The 20679-nt window shown below is 28.0% G+C and overlaps 1 protein-coding gene across 1 annotated transcript; it reads right to left on the reverse strand.

Annotated features, from left to right (window-relative positions):
• Positions 1-1290: 1290 nt before the first annotated feature.
• On the reverse strand, positions 1291-19998 carry LOC129752085 (UDP-glycosyltransferase UGT5-like). The gene is made up of 4 exons (XM_055747880.1): positions 19952-19998; positions 8466-8589; positions 7920-8400; positions 1291-2446 (listed from the first exon to the last, which is right to left on the reverse strand). Exons 1-4 carry the CDS (start codon positions 19996-19998, stop codon positions 1368-1370), a joined length of 1731 nt encoding a protein of 576 aa, XP_055603855.1. The 3' UTR covers positions 1291-1367.
• Between the last annotated feature and the right edge of the window lie 681 nt (positions 19999-20679).

Here is a 20679-nt window from a genome sequence, read left to right on the forward strand (position 1 = left end):
TCATTGATTTTGATGTTTAACTCATTTAATTTAGTTTTTATGCTGACGCTTATGCCATCAGGGGCGTTCCTTAGTTCAAAACAGGTAACTTTGGAATTGCTAAGAATTATCCTATCTACATTCGTAATTACAACAAATGTTTACAACATGGATGTACGATTTCTGAAACTAAATTCCGAATCAGAATTTTTACTATGAATCAACAAGCCACAAACCAAAATTTATATCAAAACCCTGAATCATTGAGTTTTAATTTACATTCATGGTTTCAATTACCGGCTAGTGAATTTGAATTTAAATATGAAATTCAAATGAAGAATCTTATTCTGATTTTTAAAATTTATTAAAATATTAAAATGAGTTTTCTCAAGAAAATAACGAGACGTTGGGGTTTGACGTAAAAAATACAATACACAACACATATAAGTTTTGAAAATCCGAATAAAATTTGAAATGAAACTCAAAAATAAATTTAAACCAGAATTTAATAATAGCTTTTCGTTTCTTTTTTTCAAATGATGATTCGAACTGTAATAAAGAATGTTGAACTGGATACAGGATACTAAATATGAAAACAGAAATACAACTTTGATTTAGGTAATACGGAACTAAAACTTTCAAATTTTTTATGTAAATAAATTATTTGCTACCACGTAGAACCTCGTCACATTTCTGAAATCTATGAAAATCGAGTTATAAAATCAATTTTATGGTTTTTCCAAGGAGCAGCAATATAATTTAGAATAATTAAACTTCACTCAATTCAAAAATACATTCTTTCTTGGATTGAAATTGTCATAGAAAATAGACCTTCATTACCGTGCTTTTGTGATTTCGCTACAGTATTGCCAGTTATTTTTAGGACTAGTTCTAGAAAAATTTTGTTTTTTTTTGTTCATTTTCTTAATTTATTTCGTCTAGTATTTAATCCAATCAAAATTTAAAAATATTAAATATGTAAGTTTTGTAAAAATTGTTGGACCCAGAATTTATTTAAAATCAAATCTTTAAAAAGTACACTTTTTTCAAAGATCGCATTTGCGGAACCTCTAAACATGATTTCTTTTTAAGTTGACCTCATACAAATGTTCGTTCTCCACATCCTGATCTACCGTTTGGAGAGTGAGCCCCCAGATTTCCAGATATTATGCAATTTTGGGACACCCTAATGTATATATCTTTCAGAAAGAGTTTTGAGAATGACATAAGATCGACATACGTTGCCAACAAGTTATGCTAAAAGTGGGGAAGAATCTCTACAAAAACTTGCTGAAGCCCTTGTTTTTTTTTTCAAATAAACAATTTCTGGGTGTTGGAAATTTATTTCAATGACAAAATTTGCTACTTAATACAATGATAAAAAGCTGCTAATTTTTTTTAATTTTATCATTCGATTTCTTAACCAAACTTTTTGAAAAGGTTTTCAATATCCATGCAACGAGAACAATGCCAAACATCACAGTTCCAACAACATCAAGCAGAGCAAAGCTAATCCACGGTAGATCCAATCCTGCTGATCTTAGCTGCGCAGCTCCCTTATATCTGATGACATATTCTATCCAATAGGCCGCTTCATCCAAAGCTGGTGTAGGTCGGTCCCGAAATATTTCAGAAACCCTCCTAATGTTAATCTTATAGCTCGGATTTAACAGCAGCTCCTCCAAAGCCCACCGGAAGGATGATTCCGTAATGTTAGGGAAATACAACTTCACAGCATAGCCCCCGAGTACAGCTTTGTTCATGTTCAGATGTTGATCGCAGTAAATGGGTATTCCCAGCATGGGGACAGCTCGATAGACACCTTCCTGAGTACCGAGAAGTCCTCCGTGGGTAATGAAAACCTTCACTTTTGGATGCGCCAGAATGTCACTCTGTGGTAACCAGCTCTTGATCATCACATTCTCGGGTAGCCCTTGAACGGTTTCGTCCTCAAACTTCCAAACCACTCGCTGTTTCAACGATCGGAATACGTTCAAAATGGCTTGAAGCTTGTCCCGAGGCATATCAGAACTTTTTAGGTTGGTTCCCAAACTAAAATAGATGGCACCGTGCTTAGCTTCGTCGAGAAAACTTTGGATATCCTTCGGTAAAACTTTCGCTTCCTTGATGTGAAGTCCTCCAACCGAAACCAGTCCCGGGACTTTGGCTCGGGTAGTCGTTAGTGGAGCATAGCTGTTCAACAGAATTACCGAAACTTGCTGTTCCAGATTGGATACCGATGGTAGCGGTCCTGGCAGATGCTGGAAGTAGGTTTGAGCCATCCGTTCTTGACGAGGCATGTAGTACCAGGAGCGCAGCAAAAGCTCATAGGAGCTTATAGCCGAATTGTAGATCCGTTGCATCAGCGTCATCCGGTCGGTGTACGGAAGGAATTCATGGGGAACATGGGACCACATATTCATCATACCCATCATCGGACCCATGTACTGGGCGAATCCAAATGTTCCTGGAAGAAGATTTTAGAGAATTTATGAAACATATGACCTTCAAGCAACGACCTTTCCCGATTTGCCCCAAAATCAGTAGTATGACTTGTTTTAATGTAAGTAAAAAATCAGTGTTTTATGTGAATCGGACCATCACTCGTTAAAAGTCTCCTCATTTGTAAACTGAAATTTTGTTTTTAAATATGTCAGGAGTCGTAAAAGCTACAGATGGATAGCCTGCCTGTCACGTTACAAAGGACCGAGTATACTTAACTACTCAAAACCCCTGTTCTGTACAAGCTCAATTTTTACCAGCAAACACAGACCCCCATTACAAAAGCTACAAATAAGGCAAGAATCTTGTTCTAAAAATTATATTATTGCTTATCGAAAACTATCATTTAAATTTGAGTGCAGTGTTGCTAAACCAGTTTGCAGTTTGAAGTTTTGAACTTAAATTGCGATTATCTCAAAATGACAATTTTGTCAAATAAATATTTTCATTCAATTTTATCACTTTTGTAAATTGCATGATTTTTTGTTTATAATTGATAGATTTAAGAAAATTTAAAACAAAAAAACAAAAATTCGAAAAATTTACAAAATGGAAAAAAGATAAAAAATAACAAAATTAACTAAAATGATAAAATCTACCAAATTGACAAAATAACATTAATGACAAAACTGAAAAAATTGACAAAAAACGGTATAGACCGATTTGTCCAAATTTGAAAAAAATCATAAAACTGACAGAGATATCAAAAAAATTGACGTAACAAAAAAAAAATTGGTTGAAAAATCCAAATTGACAAAATTGACAAAATTTAAAAAAATTGACAAAAGTGAAAAAACTGACAGAATTGACCAAATTGCTAAAATTAATTACTTTGAAAAAAAAATTGACAAAACTGATAAGACTGACAAAACAAACATAATGACACAAGTGAATTATGTCGTTATGATCATTTGAGTAATTTTTAACTTTTATTTTATTTTGTATTTTTTGAAAAATTTGTAGTTTTTGTCATTTTCGTAATTTTGTTATTTTTGTTATTATTGTCATTTTTGTAATGTTTTCATTTTTGTAACTTTTTCCATTTTTGCCATTTTTGTTATTTTTGTAATTTTTATAATATCTGTATTTTTTGTATAATTTTTTATTTTTTGATTTTTGAGATTTTTTGGAACGTTTGTAATATTTGTAATTTTTGTCATTATTGTCAATTTTGTAACTTTTGTAATTTTTGTATTTTTTGTACTTTTTGAAATTTTTGTTTTTTCAGAATTTTTAAAATTTTTGTAATTTGTATTTTTTTTTTTTAATTTAAGGTAAGTTTTCTTATTTTTTGCAAATTTTGTATTTTTGTTTTCTTTTTGTAATATTTGTAATTTTTGTAATATTTGTAATTTTTGTACTTTTGTAATTTTAGTAATTTTTTGTAATTTTTTTCATTTTTGTCTTTTTGACATTTTTTTTTAGTTCTTTGTCATTTGTGTCATTTTTTTCTTTTATTTCTTTGTCATTTTTGTCATTTTTGACATTTTTTCTTTTGTCCTTTTTGTCTTATTTTCCATTTTTTTCATTTTTGTAGTTTTTTGTTATTTTTAAAATTCATGTAGTTTTTGTAATATTTGTTTTTTTTTTGCAAATTTTGAAATTTTTGAATTTTTTGGAATGTTTGTAAATTTTGTAATTTTTGAAATTTTTAAAATTTTTGTCATTTAAGTTCATTTTGAAATTTTTGAATTTTTTGCCATTTTTGCCATTTTTATAATTTTTGTCATTTTTGCCATTTTTGTCAATTTTGTACTTTTGATAATTTTTGATATATTTATAATTTTTGAATCTTTCTAAATTTTTATAATTTTTTTTCTTTTTCGTCATTTTTGTAATATTTGTAATTTTTGTAATCATTGTAATTTTGGTAATTTTTGTACCTTTGTTATTTATGTAATTTTTTGTTGTTTTTGTCATTTTTCTCATTTTTGTCTTTGAACATTTTTTTTTGTCATTTTTGTCATTTTTGTTTTTTTTTGACATTTTTTTATTTGTCATTTTTGTAATTACTTTCATTTTTGTCATTTTTGTCATTTTTGTCATTTTTGTCATTTTTGCCATTTTTGCCATTTTTGCCATTTTTGTCATTTTTGTCATTTTTGCCATTTTTGTCATTTTTGTCATTTCTGTCATTTATTGTCAATTTTTGTAATTTTTTGTCATTTTTATCGAATTTGTCATTTTTGTCATTTTTGTCATTTTTGTCATTTTTGTCATTTTTGTCATTTTTGTCATTTTTGTCATTTTTGTCATTTTTGTCATTTTTGTCATTTTTGTCATTTTTGTCATTTCTGTCATTTTTGTCATTTTTGTCATTTTTGTCATTTTTGTCCTTTTTTTCATTTTTGTCATTTTTGTCATTTTTGTCATTTTTGTCATTTTTGTCATTTTTGTCATTTTTGTCATTTTTGTCATTTTTGTCATTTTTGTCATTTTTGTCATTTTTGTCATTTTTGTCATTTTTGTCATTTTTGTCATTTTTGTCATTTTTGTCATTTTTGTCATTTTTGTCATTTTTGTCATTTTTGTTATTTTTGTCATTTTTGTCATTTTTGTCATTTTTGTCATTTTTGTCATTTTTGTCATTTTTGTCATTTTTGTCATTTTTGTCATTTTTGTCATTTTTGTCATTTTGTCATTTTTGTCATTTTTGTCAGTTTTGTCATTTTTGTCATTTTTGTCATTTTTGTCATTTTTGTCATTTTTGTCATTTTTGTCATTTTTGTCATTTTTGTCATTTTTGTCATTTTTGTCATTTTTGTCATTTTTGTCATTTTTGTCATTTTTGTCATTTTTGTCATTTTTGTCATTTTTGTCATTTTTGTCATTATTGTCATTTTTGTCATTCTTGTCATTTTTGTTAATTTTTTGTCATTTTTGTCATATTTGTCATTTTTGTCATTTTTGTCATTTTTGTCATTTTTGTCATTTTTGTCATTTTTGTCATTTTTGTCATTTTTGTCATTTTTGTCATTTTTGTCATTTTTGTCATTTTTGTCATTTTTGTCATTTTTGTCATTTTTGTCATTTTTGTCATTTTTGTCATTTTTGTCATTTTTGTCATTTTTGTCATTTTTGTCATTTTTGTCATTTTTGTCATTTTTGTCATTTTTGTCATTTTTGTCATTTTTGTCATTTTTGTCATTTTTGTCATTTTTGTCATTTTTGTCATTTTTGTCATTTTTGTCATTTTTGTCATTTTTGTCATTTTTGTCATTTTTGTCATTTTTGTCATTTTTGTCATTTTTGTCATTTTTGTCATTGTTGTCATTTTTGTCATTTTTGTCATTTTTGTCATTTTTGTCATTTTTGTCATTTTTGTCATTTTTGTCAATTTTTACATTTTTGTCATTTTTGTCATTTTTGTCATTTTTGTCATTTTTGTCATTTTTGTCATTTTTGTCATTTTTGTCATTTTTGTCATTTTTGTCATTTTTGTCATTTTTGTCATTTTTGTCATTTTTGTCATTTTTGTCATTTTTGTCATTTTTGTCATTTTTGTCATTTTTGTCATTTTTGTCATTTTTGTCATTTTTGTCATTTTTGTCATTTTTGTCATTTTTGTCATTTTTGTCATTTTTGTCATTTTTGTCATTTTTGTCATTTTTGTCATTTTTGTCATTTTTGTCATTTTTGTCATTTTTGTCATTTTTGTCATTTTTGTCATTTTTGTCATTTTTGTCATTTTTGTCATTTTTGTCATTTTTGTCATTTTTGTCATTTTTGTCATTTTTGTCATTTTTGTCATTTTTGTCATTTTTGTCATTTTTGTCATTTTTGTCATTTTTGTCATTTTTGTCATTTTTGTCATTTTTGTCATTTTTGTCATTTTTGTCATTTTTGTCATTTTTGTCATTTTTGTCATTTTTGTCATTTTTGTCATTTTTGTCATTTTTGTCATTTTTGTCATTTTTGTCATTTTTGTCATTTTTGTCATTTTTGTCATTTTTGTCATTTTTGTCATTTTTGTCATTTTTGTCATTTTTGTCATTTTTGTCATTTTTGTCATTTTTGTCATTTTTGTCATTTTTGTCATTTTTGTCATTTTTGTCATTTTTGTCATTTTTGTCATTTTTGTCATTTTTGTCATTTTTGTCATTTTTGTCATTTTTGTCATTTTTGTCGTTTTTGTCATTTTTGTCATTTTTGTCATTTTTGTCATTTTTGTCATTTTTGTCATATTTGTCATTTTAGTCATTTTTGTCATTTTAGTCATTTTAGTCATTTTTGTCATTTTTGTCAGTTTTGACATTTTTGTCATTTTTGTCATTTTTGTCATTTTTGTCATTTTTGTCATTTTTGTCATTTTTGTCATTTTTGTCATTTTTGTCATTTTTGTCATTTGTGTCATTTTTGTCATTTTTGTCATTTTTGTCAGTTTTGTCATTTTTTTCATTTTTGTCATTTTTGTCATTTTTGTCATTTTTGTCATTTTTGTCATTTTTGTCATTTTCGTCACTTTTGTCATTTTTGCCATTTTTGTCATTTTTGTCATTTTTGTCATTTTTGTCATTTTTGTCATTTTTGTCATTTTTGTCGTTTTTATCATTTTTATCATTTTTGTCATTTTTGTCATTTTTGTCATTTTTGTCTTTTTTGTCATTTTTGTCATTTTTGTCATTTTCGTATTTTTTTTAAAATTTTTGTCATTTTTGTCATTTTTATCAATTTTGTCATTTTTGTCATTTTGTCATTTTTGTCATTTTTGTCATTTTTGTCATTTTTGTCATTTTTGTCATTTTTGACATTTTTGACATTTTTGACATTTTTGTCATTTTTGTCATTTTTGTCATTTTTGTCATTTTTGTCATCAGCAAAATAAATTTAATACGGTGGTCAAATCGTCCTCAAAATATTTGGACTAGTAGTGGGGTCCTATTTTGAAAAAAAAATTAATGGACTGCAAAATGAACTTTTTAGCAGACTCCTGGCTGATTTCCAACCAGAAAATATTCGTTGACAAGTCTCGCCTGAGTGTTCCGGTAATAAGCGAGGAGAAAAAGCTGAAAACTTGTTTAGTACTTGAAGAGGCTGATGATCTGTGGAAGCTGAAAATCATTAATGATTGATACAAATATGCAAAAAAAACTATCTTCAAAAGCTAATGTTTTCCTTCCATAGCACGCTCAATCATAGATTTCATAGAATTGAAAACCTATTTTAGCCGGATCTGGAGTCGAGGTATTACGAAAAAACTGTGTTGAAGTGAAAAAAAGTCAGCGATGTTGTTTTGAAGTAAGACAATTAGCTGAATTTGCCATAACTTCAATCCAATTTTTAAAAAAAATTGAGTAATTTTAAAGATGGCGCACGTGGCACCAAAAAATTAAATTCGATGCACGTTTTCATTGGACACTACAAGTTTCAGTCTAATCTAAGATTTCTAACAGTCAGGATATTCTCTTCTGATTCGAAACTACAGATATAATTCTTACCAATTGTCACTACTGGAACTCGATATTTGTATGCCAACACTAAAAAAGCTTCCTGGTAGAACTGTTCTGCCAACAGCAGATCAAACTTGGTTTGATCATTGAGCAAAAACTGCTTAACGTTCGGCCTCGTGAATGCATATTCGGTTGTTTCCAGCCCCAAACTGTACAGGAAATCGACCAACATCCGGTGAATTGATATTTCGGTAAGATCGTACAATGAATCCACCTTAACAGATTTCTTCCAAAAGTCGTAAATTGGTGCTATCCGGATTTCGGTGTAATTTTCATGACTCCTCGAAAGGGGAAAGTTCGCGATGGCCGTCACCTGATGGCCACGATCCAACAGTTCATTTATAATAGCGTCGATCATCATCCAGTGGCTCCGGCCGGGAAAGGTGAACACTCCCAAAATCCGCGATCCATCCACCGGACTGTAACCTGCTGCAAAAACAAGCAGCAGATAAACTAGTTTTGCGACAACCTGCAGTTTAAAAATATGCAAATCACGTTGAAAAATAGCTCCAGTTTGAAAACAACACGCGTTACACTCTCACCATTTTCAGATCGGATCAGATCAGCCAGATCGCGCGCCAGATGTTGCTCTTCGGCTTCTTCAACTCGTACTGATAGCAAACATACTAAATAGAGGTAATGATTGAAATCAAACCACCTTCCAAGGTGGAAAGAAAATCATTCAAGTCATTCTCGTACTACTACTAAACATCCTGTATGATTAGCTCGTCAGTCAGATTAATGACATATGCAGAACAGAAAAGTTAAAAAATAAAACAAGTAACAGCACCGCACGTGATTGATAAAAATCTAAAGATGCTTTGAGCTGCTTTGAGTGTTCCATAACTTTGTGTTGATAGCCCGTAGAAGTGTTAGTTTTAGATGTTAAAATTCAAATTCAAGCGAATCTGCATGACTCCTCAATTTGTGGGGACGATGTTGTGTTTTTGGCAATTTGTCAACTAACTATTTTAATGAAAAGAAATTGGCTCAAACGAGACGTTCATGGATTGAAAAATGAGTAGCATATTTTTCGAGCAATAGTTTATGAGGTGGCATGAATAAAAAAATATCATTTGCTATGGTAAATCGTACTTAAAAATGAAAAACTTTTAAAGAATTTTTACTAGGGATGAAAAAGCTTAACGAAACAATTACATTATACCTGTTCCGGAATTCAAATATGCATGCCAGTAAAATGAAATTGCTCAAAAATATCAGAAACAACCAAAGGCTATTTACGTCCTTGCAACATATATTTTTCAGTATCAAAAATTTCTGCTCTGGGCTGAAAAATAATTTGAAAGAAGAGTATTGGATAGGAAATTTTAGAAGATAGAGAATTTGTTCGGGTTTCTTTGGAAAAAACAACAGAAAGAAATCGAATAAATAACCCATTTTTAACTGGACTTATCCCGCTGAAATGGGTCAAACATGTCCGGTAAAAATCGTAAAATGATTCGAGCTCAAACAAAAACTTAATTGAAATTGAAAGAAAAAATTGAAAGGTAGGACCTGTGTAAATTTTAAATTCAATCAGACTTGATTAAGCAGTGCCAGAGCTTTCAATTACAATTTTTTAATCCTCAAAAATCACCGAAGGAAAGGGGGAAAATTGAAATGGAAATTTTGGTTTTGATTCATTTGAAATGGCTAAAACGTCGAGAGGAAAGTAATAATTTTTATTTTGCCGAAAATCGGAAATTTTTTGGAGAAAACAGTGGATTTCTAGAAAATGTTTAATATTTGGCATGTGGGGGACATAAGAGCATAATGTTCACCTTAAGGAGGACGCTTATTTAACCATAGAAAACAACTATATTATCCCCCTTATTCTGCGCCGCGCGTGAGGTGACGATAGTCGAGTCACCCGATTCCAGTAGTCGCTTTAGGTGAGAAATGTCTTTTAGAATTAACTTTTTGAGTTATTATCCTAATCTAGTAGTCACCGCGAGTGACAAATCGTATGCTCTGTCACATCGGTTTCGTGAATAAGGTGACAAGACTCACGCGACTCCGACTCGACTCGACTATCGTCACCTCACGAGCGGCGCAGAATAAGGGGGTATGTGAGTAACATCACTAATTCGTGTTCAGACACAAAGGTGTCTATTTGGTATCTGGTTGAAATTTGAAAAAGAAAAAAAAGTTTAAAAATGAATTTAAATTTTATTTTCTTTAGTATTTTATTTTTGGCTATTTTTCGGACTTGGATTTCAAGCAAACAACTTTCTTTTTGAAATGCACGACGTTTCGACCATTTTTGGTGGTCTTCCTCAAGGGTATTGTCAGATTTCGTTTTTTCCCAACGTTCAGGTGTCCAGTCTTCACTGCTCTTTTAGCTTTAATCCCGATTAAAAAAAAGACCCGGGTGCTCGTTATGCCCTTATCTAAAGTATAACAAATCACAGATCACTCCAAACTTCAAGAATTATTTAAAAGAAAAACTAGAAAGTGGGAAAAATTTCACTGACAAACTATATGGAGTTTGAGAAAAACAAATTCCAAAATTCAAAAAATTCAATAAAAAATAAAAACAAAAAAAAACAAAACGAAAAATTGGCAAAAATAGCAAAAATTACATAAAATACATAAAATACAAAAAGAAAATGAAAATTGCTTGAACATAAAAAATTTTATAATTTAAAAATTACAGAAATTACAAAAAAAAAATTTTATTACAAAACCAGTAAAAACTACAAAAAAAAAAAACCAGGCAAAAACAATAAAACAAAATATATCTTGAAATATTCAAATACAAGTGAAAATGACAAAAATAACAATAATGACCACAATGAGAAACAACCAAAATTAACAAAATTTGCAAAAATATTTTAACAAAAATGCCAAAAAATTAAAAAAAATTACAAAAGTGACAAAAACTACAAAATGACAAAAATGACAAAGAGATAAAAGTGAAAAAATTACAAAAATAAAATAAATGACAAAAACGACAGGAATGATAAAAATGACACAAATGACAAGAAAAATTAGAGAAAATGACACAAATGACAAAAACGACAAAAATGAAAACATTGACAAAACTGCCGAAAATTACAAAAATGACAAAAATGACAAAAAAATGACAAAAAAATGACAAAAAATGACAAAAATGACAGAATCAAAAAAAAAATGACAATAATGACAAAAATACCAAAAATGACAATAATGATAAACAAAAAATAAAAGTGACAAAAATGACAAAAATGACAAAAATAAGGAAAAAATACAGAAATGACAAAAATGACAAAAATGCCAAAAAAAACAAAAATTAATAAATGACAAAAATGAAAATCAGAACAAAAAGGACAAAAATGACCAACATGAAAAAAATGACCAAAATTACAGAAAATGACAGAAATTACCAATGTGACAAAAATATCAAAAATGCCAAAAATGTCAAAAATGATTAAAATGACAAAAATGACAAAAATGGCAAAATGACAAAAAAGACAGAAATGACAATAATGACAAAAATACCAAAAATGACTAATAAAAAACAAAAAACAAAGATGACAAAAATGTCAAAAATGATAAAAATGACAAAAATGATAAAAATGATAAAAATGTCTAAATGATAAAAATGACAAAAATGACAAAAATGACAAAAATAACAAGTATGACAAAAATGACAAAAATGACAAAAATGACAAGTATGACAAAAATGACAAAAATGACAAAAATACGAAAAATGGTAAATAATAAACAAAAAACAAAAATGACACAAACGATAAAAATGACAAAAATGATAATAATGACAAAAATGACAAAAATGAAAAATATGACAAAAAATGACAAAAATGACCAAAATGACAAAAATTTCAATAATGACAAAAATACAAAAAATGACAAAAAATAAACAAAAAACAAAAATGAAAAAAAAATGTCAAAAATGACAAAAATGACCAAAATTACAAAAATGACAAAAATGACAAAAGTACCAAAAATGCCAAATAATAAACAAATAACAAAAATGACAAAAATGTCAAAAATGATAAAAATGTCAAAAATGATAAAAATGTCAAAAATGATAAAAATGTCAAAAATGATAAAAATGACAAAAAATGGCAAAAATGACAAGAAAGACAGAAATGACAATAATGACAAAAATACCAAAAATGACAAATAAAAAACAAAAAACAAAAATGACAAAAATGTCAAAAATGATAAAAATGTCAAAAATGATAAAAATGATAAAAATGTCTAAAATGACAAAAAATGACAAAAATGACAAAAATGACAAAAATGACAAAAATGACAAAAATGACAAAAATGACAAAAATGACAAAAATGACTAAAATAACAAAAATTACAAAAATTACAAAAATGACAAAAATTACAAAAATGACAAAAATGACAAAAATGACTAAAATAACAAAAATTACAAAAATTACAAAAATGACAAAAATTACAAAAATGACAAAAATGACAAAAATGACAAAAATGACAAAAATGACAAAAATGACAAAAATGACAAAAATGACAAAAATGACAAAAATGACAAAAATGACAAAAATGACAAAAATGACAAAAATGACAAAACTGACAAAAATGACAAAAATGACAAAAATGACTAAAATAACAAAAATTACAACAATAACAAAAATGACAAAAATGACAAAAATGACAAAAATGACAAAAATGACAAAAAATGACAAAAATGACAAAAATGACAAAAATGACAAAAATGACAAAAATGACAAAAATGACAAAAATGACAAGATTGACAAAAATGACAAAAATGACAAAAATGACAAAAATGATAAAAATGACAAAAATGATTTATATGACGAAAATGACAAAAATGACAAAAATGACAAAAATGACAAAAATGACAAAAATGACAAAAATGACAAAAATGACAAAAATGACAAAAGAGCCAAAAATGACAAAAATGACAAAAATAACACAAATGACACAAATGACAAATATGACAACAATGGCAAAAATTACAAAAATGACAAAAATGACAAAAATTACAAAAATTACAAAAATGACAAAAATGACAAAAAATGGCAAAAATGACAAAAATGACAAAAATGACATAAATGACATAAATGTCAAAAATAACAAAAATGACACAAATGACAAAAATGACAAAAATGACAAAAATGACAAAAATGGCAAAAATTACAAAAATGACAAAAATGACATAAATTACAAAAATGACAAAAATTACAAAAATGACAAAAATTACAAAAAATGGCAAAAATAACAAAGATGACAAAAATGACAAAAATGACAAAAATGACGAAAATGACAAAAATGACAAAAATGACAAAAATGACAAAAATGACAAAAATGACAAAAATGACAAAAATAACAAAAATGACAAAAATGACAAAAATGACAAAAATGACAAGTATGACAAAAATGACAAAAATGACAAAAATGACAAAAATACGAAAAATGGTAAATAATAAACAAAAAACAAAAATGACACAAATGATAAAAATGACAAAAATGATAATAATGACAAAAATGACAAAAATGAAAAATATGACAAAAAATGACAAAAATGACCAAAATGACAAAAATTTCAATAATGACAAAAATACAAAAAATGACAAAAAATAAACAAAAAACAAAAATGAAAAAAAATGTCAGAAATGACAAAAATGACCAAAATTACAAAAATGACAAAAATTACAAAAGTACCAAAAATGCCAAATAATAAACAAATAACAAAAATGACAAAAATGTCAAAAATGATAAAAATGTCAAAAATGATAAAAATGTCAAAAATGATAAAAATGACAAAAAATGGCAAAAATGACAAGAAAGACAGAAATGACAATAATGACAAAAATACCAAAAATGACTAATAAAAAACAAAAAACAAAAATGACAAAAATGTCAAAAATGATAAAAATGTCAAAAATGATAAAAATGATAAAAATGTCTAAAATGATAAAAATGACAAAAAATGACAAAAATGACAAAAATGACAAAAATGGCAAAAATGACAAAAATGACAAAAATGACAAAAATGACAAAAATGACAAAAATGACTAAAATAACAAAAATTACAAAAATTACAAAAATGACAAAAATTACAAAAATGACAAAAATGACAAAAATGACAAAAATGACAAAAATGACAAAAATGACAAAAATGACAAAAATGACAAAAATGACAAAAATGACAAAAATGACAAAAATGACAAAAATGACAAAACTGACAAAAATGACAAAAATGACAAAAATGACAAAACTGACAAAAATGACAAAAATGACTAAAATAACAAAAATTACAACAATAACAAAAATGACAAAAATGACAAAAATGACAAAAAATGACAAAAATGACAAAAATGACAAAAAATGACAAAAATGACAAAAATGACAAAAATGATAAAAATGACAAAAATGATTTATATGACAAAAATGACAAAAATGACAAAAATGACAAAAATGAAAAAAATGACAAAAATGACAAAAATGACAAAAGAGCCAAAAATGACAAAAATGACAAAAATAACACAAATGACAAAAATGACAAAAATGGCAAAAATTACAAAAATGACAAAAATGACAAAAATTACAAAAATGACAAAAATGACAAAAATGACAAAAATGACAAAAAATGGCAAAAATGACAAAAATGACAAAAATGACATAAATGACATAAATGTCAAAAATAACAAAAATGACACAAATGACAAAAATGACAAAAATGAAAAAAATGACAAAAATGGCAAAAATTACAAAAATGACAAAAATGACATAAATTACAAAAATGACAAAAATTACAAAAATGACAAAAATTACAAAAAATGGCAAAAATTACAAAGATGACAAAAATGACAAAAATGACAAAAATGACAAAAATGACACAAATGACAAAAATGACAAAAATGACAAAAATGACAAAAATGACAAAAATGACAAAAATGACAAAAATGACAAAAATGACACAAATGACAAAAATGACAAAAATGACAAAAATGACAATAAATGACAAAAATGATAAACATGATAAAAACGAAAAAAATGACAAAAATGACAAAAATGATAAAAATGATAAAAATGATAAAAACGACAAAAATGACAAAAATGACAAAAATGATAAAAATGACAAAAATGACAAAAATGACAGAAAATGACAAAAATGACAAAAATGACAAAAATGAAAAAAATGACAAAAATGACAAAAATGACAAAAATGACAAAAATGACAAAAATGACACAAATGACAAAAATGACAAAAATGACAAAAATGACAAAAATGACAAAAATGACAAAAATGACAAAAATGACAAAAATGACAAAAATGACAAAAATGACAAAAATGACAAAAATGACAAAAATGACAAAAATGACAAAAATGACAAAAATGACAAAAATGACAAAAATGACAAAAATGACAAAAATGACAAAAATGACAAAAATGACAAAAATGACAAAAATGACAAAAATGCCAAAAATGACAAAAATGACAAAAATTACAAAAATGACAAAAATGACAAAAATGACAAAAATGACAAATATGACAAAAATGACAAACATGACAAAAATGACAAAAATGACAAAAATGACAAAAATGACAAAAATGACAAAAATGACAAAAATGACAAAAATGACAAAAATGACAAAAATGATAAAAATGACAAAAATGACAAAAATGACAAAAATGACAAAAATGACAAAAATGACAAAAATGACAAAAATGACAATCATTTTTGTCATTTTTGTCAGTTTTTTTCATTTTTGTCGATTTTGTCTTTTTGTCATTTTTGTCATTTTTGTCATTTTTGAAATTTTTGTCAATTTTGTCATTTTTGTACTTTTTTGTCATTTTTGTCAATTTTGTTTTTTTTTGCAATTTTTGTCATGTTTATCAATTTTGTCATTTTTGTCATTTTGTCATTTTGTCATTTTGTCATTTTGTCATTTTGTCATTTTGTCATTTTGTCATTTTGTCATTTTGTCATTTTTGTCATTTTGTCATTTTTGCCATTTTTGTCTTTTTTTGTAATTTTTTGTCATTTTTGTCGTTTTTGTTGTTTTTTGATTCTTAACTGATTATTTTTTGTTCCTAGTCGATTTTCTTATTGGGTTGAGCCTAGAGTGTCCATTTCCCGGCCATTTTTCCGTTCCCGGGAATCGGGAAATCGTGTGATCCGTTTCCCGGGAATTCCCGGGATCCCGGGAAACATTCAAAACCATGTAAATATATGCACATTGATTCAAATATACATAGCTTATCGAACGTTTCATGCAAACAAGCTAATAATTTGTTCAAAATGTACTCTTTATAATGTTATGAAACTTATTTTTAATCAAACTTAAATAAATGATAAATTAAAAACAGTCAAACGAACCTTTTTTCGTTTTTCTGAGCACTTTACATATTTGCTCTTCATATGAAAAAAAAAACGATGTATTCTACATTTTTAAGTTTTGAAATTCATCTGGATTCAATGCCAAATGGAAACAAGTGCATAAATTTTACTTTCGAGAAATCACAATCTGCCTTCCTGCTGCGCGATTTTTCTTATATTTTTCGAAGCATTGTGGGTTTTCGTTCGAAATACATATAATCTTCTTAAACTTATCTATTTGAATAGAAAAAAATGAACCAAATGGCTGCAAAATGTGTCCTGCCACAGGAGACGGTATTTTATCAATGAGTTTTGTACGACTAAATTTTCAAAAATAGTAATGGAAATGGATCCGGAGGCTATCAGGATTTTCCAGAGAAATAATTTCATACATGTTGGGAATTCCCGGGAATGAAACTATGATTCCCGGGAATCGGGAATTCTCGAATTTTTTAAACTCCGGACACTCTAGGAGCCATAACACTTCCAAATTTTTAATTCAAACTTTTTTTTTAAAGTTTAATCTGATTGTCATTTCGGTACGTCTAAGTTATGAAAAAAATGTCCATTTGATTTGCATTTTGTTTATTTTTCGGTAACGATAATATAGTATTTGACTCTTTAATATATTTCATCGCATTTTTACACTATTTCTTGCTTTTTACACATCGTTTCTCATTAATCTACTCGATTCGGGGGCCCTTTCAAGAGATCATCTTTAATATGTTCCCCTCCTTGACGTTACCATTAGATCTTTCTTTACCGTCCTCAAGAGTTTTCAGCTACTCTGCGATCCATTTGCTCGCTTAGTTTCGTTCGACGTTTTACAATATTATTGTTACCTTAGAATATTTACACCGAAATCAAAATACAATATAATAACAGTCAAACTTTTAGTTTTTACTTTTTTTTTTCAATTGTATTTTTTTTTCTTGTTTTCTCTTTGGAGTTTTTTTGTTACCTCTATTTGGTGAATTATTTGCTGCTGATTTTTTTTTTGTTTCCTAAGGTGAGTGAATGTGTGATTTAATGTGAATGTAAGTAGTTGACTTATTTTTCTAAGATGTTTTTTTTTTTCGTTTGAAATGTTGCAATGAATTTGTAACTACTAGTCGAAGACTGCTCAAAATAGCTAACTTTTGGTTTTTATTCTGTTTGTTGTATATTTGTTGTAAACTATTTTGTCTTGATATACTTACTCAAGGTGTGAGTTTTTGTATAGGTGTGTGTATGTGTGTGAGTGTTAAATTTGCTTTCCGTTGATTAATCTTAAGTTTTTTCCTTTGTATAATATGAATATATACGAGTTTTTATTGTAAGTAACAGTCACATTCATCGTCGAGTAAACTGGATTGCAACGATAAACTAACAAAAATATATATATGCAATTTTATTTGCTGTTTTATTATTTTTTTTCGTGTACTATGATTTTGCTCCTTATTGGCTCTTTCGTGCTAACTTTCTTGAAAAAAATGTAAAATTAAAATTTACTGCTTGCCGAAATTTTTTTGCTCATAATGAATACGACAATTTATTTTTTTTACAATAAAATTTGTATATGTATCCTTTAATTAATATTGCGGGACCTATGAAGAGTATTAGTAAAATAATTTGCTTTAAAAGATTAAAAACTTACAAACCAATGAAACAAACAAAAAGTTTCAAAAATAAGTTAATCTATCAACCAACTCTAGATATTTTACATTTTTTCAAGGATGGATTTGCTAATATTGCACATTTATTACCGTTGGCAATGTTTTATGTGAGACAACTGAGTTAAATATGTGTTGAAGGAAGGTCTTTTTTTGACACAATCATCATTCAATCCAATCTGGTTCTACATTCTCGATAATTATTTGCTTTTCTTCTACCCTCAACTGTTTATTTACGCATTCTTTCTATCCGATAAGTTCTACTTATTCAAGTTGTTCCTTTGATTTAGTTTCTTTTCAAATTTATTATTCCTGAAATTCTTGTTTTCCGTTTTTTGTTATTTACATTATTATATTTTCATTTTTTCCTATCCATTTATCTTTTCAGTTAACTTTATTATTAACTTTAATTATTTTCCCTATACGCTTACCTATTTTCGTAACTTTTCTCGACATTTTTTCCCTATCTAACGGCGACTTCATGTCCTTTTATGTGCTAACGGAAGAACACCCTACAATCTTTATTTCATGTATAGTCCTAATCATTTCAACTGTCTTACTTGTTATCAACACTTTCAGCCGTTGACACTTAACATTTTCTATATTCTTTTTTATAACTGATTTCTCATCAACCCTTCTTCTGCACGCTGAATCCGTAAACAAAAATTTAAAAAATTAAAAATCAATCAACATTAACGCACCAATTCTCTCACGGGTTTCGATGATCCAAGTTAGGATTCTTTGAAGAGCTTTGAAGTACCGATTTGGTTTTGTCAGTCCCGTTAGACGGATTTTGATGGCATCGAGCGAGCGGGTTAGATTTGCCACATCTGCCACATAAAATGGAGATCGGAGTTATATTTTTTATCGAAAAGTAAAGAACAGTCAACCACAGAACGATACATGTAATTTTCACATTTTTTTTCTTTTCTAGCTTAGTATATTTTTGTGAGGCGACAATCAAATTTTACCATAAGTAAATTTTAAGCTAAGGGAGTCTAACTTTGAACGACTTGGATGGGCTAAACGATGATTTCTTTCATAAACTTATCTGTATTAAGGCGAAAATGATTACTTCGGAAGTATTTGACGAATTGTATTTAAAAACCCACATATACCTACATTAGAGCGGCAATGGCTGTATGGGAGAAATTTTATGATCGAATTATCAAAACCGACCATATACATTTTGTAGAGTGACCCAAAAAACTGACCAGTTAAAAATTTCAGTTCAATCGGATTTTAATTAAAGGTTGCCCCTAAAGTGCTCAAAGTTTTGTTTTTTTACCATAAAAATCACCAAAGGGAGGACAAAAGGAAATCGGTTTTTTTTTTGTTTTTTCGAGACACTTAAAAAAAATCGGAAAATGGAAATTTTAATTTGACTGACTTAAACATGTATATAACCTCGAGATCTGGTACTAGCTAAAGACAAAATATTGGTCAAAAATCGAATACAGGGTTTCAAAAATCATCTTAGAGAAATTTTAATTTTGACGCCAATTGACGAAGAAATGGATGAAACGTCGAGATCTTGTGTCTATTGTAAAAAAAAAAATAAACAAAATTGAAAATTGGCCGTTTTTTGGAAAACCGACTCATTCTCAGGAAGTCGAATTTTGGTCAAAAATTATTTTTTCGAGATAACACCTAAACGTTTTTTGAAAGTTTAGGTCATTTAGCATCAAAATTTAAATTTCAATTTTCCGGCTTTCCTTTTGTCCATTTTTTTAGGTGATTTTTTCAATACTGTAGTCAATTTTTGACCAAAATGTTTTTTAAGACAGTACTAGACTACGGGGATTCATGCATTTTTAAGTCATTTGGCAACAATATTACAACTTCCATTTTTCCGATTTCCTTTGGTCCCCCCTTTGGTGATTTTTAAGGGTAAAAAAACAAACTTTGAGGCACCCCTAAACCAAGCCCGATTAAGCTGAAATTTTGCACAGGACAGCCCTTTGGGCCAATCAACTACATGTGTATGGTCGGTTGCGATATGCCTTATTTGGCTGCCACCCTAAAATACATATAAAACACTTACCTATTACCGCAGGATTTCTCTTCTTTAGAGTAGTTCTGGAAGAACATAAACCTTAAACTAAATAAATGACTAGGATAACTAGAAAGCATAACTGAAAGTATGAAGTTATATTATTGAATTGTTCACTCTCATTTCTCATTCTTCATTTCCCATTTCCCAATTCACATTTCGTTTTTGTCATTTCTCATTTTTAGTATCTAATTTTCATTACCAATTTCTCATTCCTTATTTCTAATATTCAACTTCAAATTTCTTATTTTCCCTTTCTCATTTCTAATCTCTCGTCTCTCACCTCTCTCTCATCTCTCATTTCTCATCTCTCATTTCTAATCCTCATCTCCCATATCCCATCTCTCATCTCTCATCTCTCATCACTCATCACTCATCTCTCATCTCTCATCTCGCATCTCTCATCTCTCATCTTTATCTCTCATCTCTCATCTCTCATCTCTCATCTCTCATCTCTCATCTCTCATCTCTCATCTCTCATCTCTCATCTATCATCTCTCATCTCTCATCTGTCATCTCTCATCTCTCATCTTACACCTCTCATCTCTCACCTCTTATCTCTCATCTCTCACCTCTTATCTCTCATCTCTCATCTCTCATCTCTTGTCTCTCATCCCTCATCTCTCATCTCTCATCTATCATCTCTCATCTCTCATCTGTCATCTCTCATCTCTCATCTTACACCTCTCATCTCTCACCTCTTATCTCTCATCTCTCAC

This window comes from Uranotaenia lowii, chromosome 3 (genome assembly GCF_029784155.1).
Source record: "Uranotaenia lowii strain MFRU-FL chromosome 3, ASM2978415v1, whole genome shotgun sequence".
In the NCBI taxonomy this organism is placed as follows: Eukaryota; Metazoa; Arthropoda; class Insecta; order Diptera; family Culicidae; genus Uranotaenia; species Uranotaenia lowii.

Bases quoted from the DNA above. Each gene is read 5' to 3' on its own strand.
- LOC129752085 (XM_055747880.1), bottom strand. From the start codon at position 19,998: ATGTTCTTCCAGAACTACTCTAAAGAAGAGAAATCCTGCGGTAATAG. The intron at 8,590-19,951 runs GTAAGTGTTTTA...CCACCTTGGAAG, and splicing joins GAGAAATCCTGCGGTAATAG to GTGGTTTGATTTCAATCATT. The intron at 2,447-7,919 runs GTAAGAATTATA...ATCTTCTTCCAG, and splicing joins AGTTCCAGTAGTGACAATTG to GAACATTTGGATTCGCCCAG.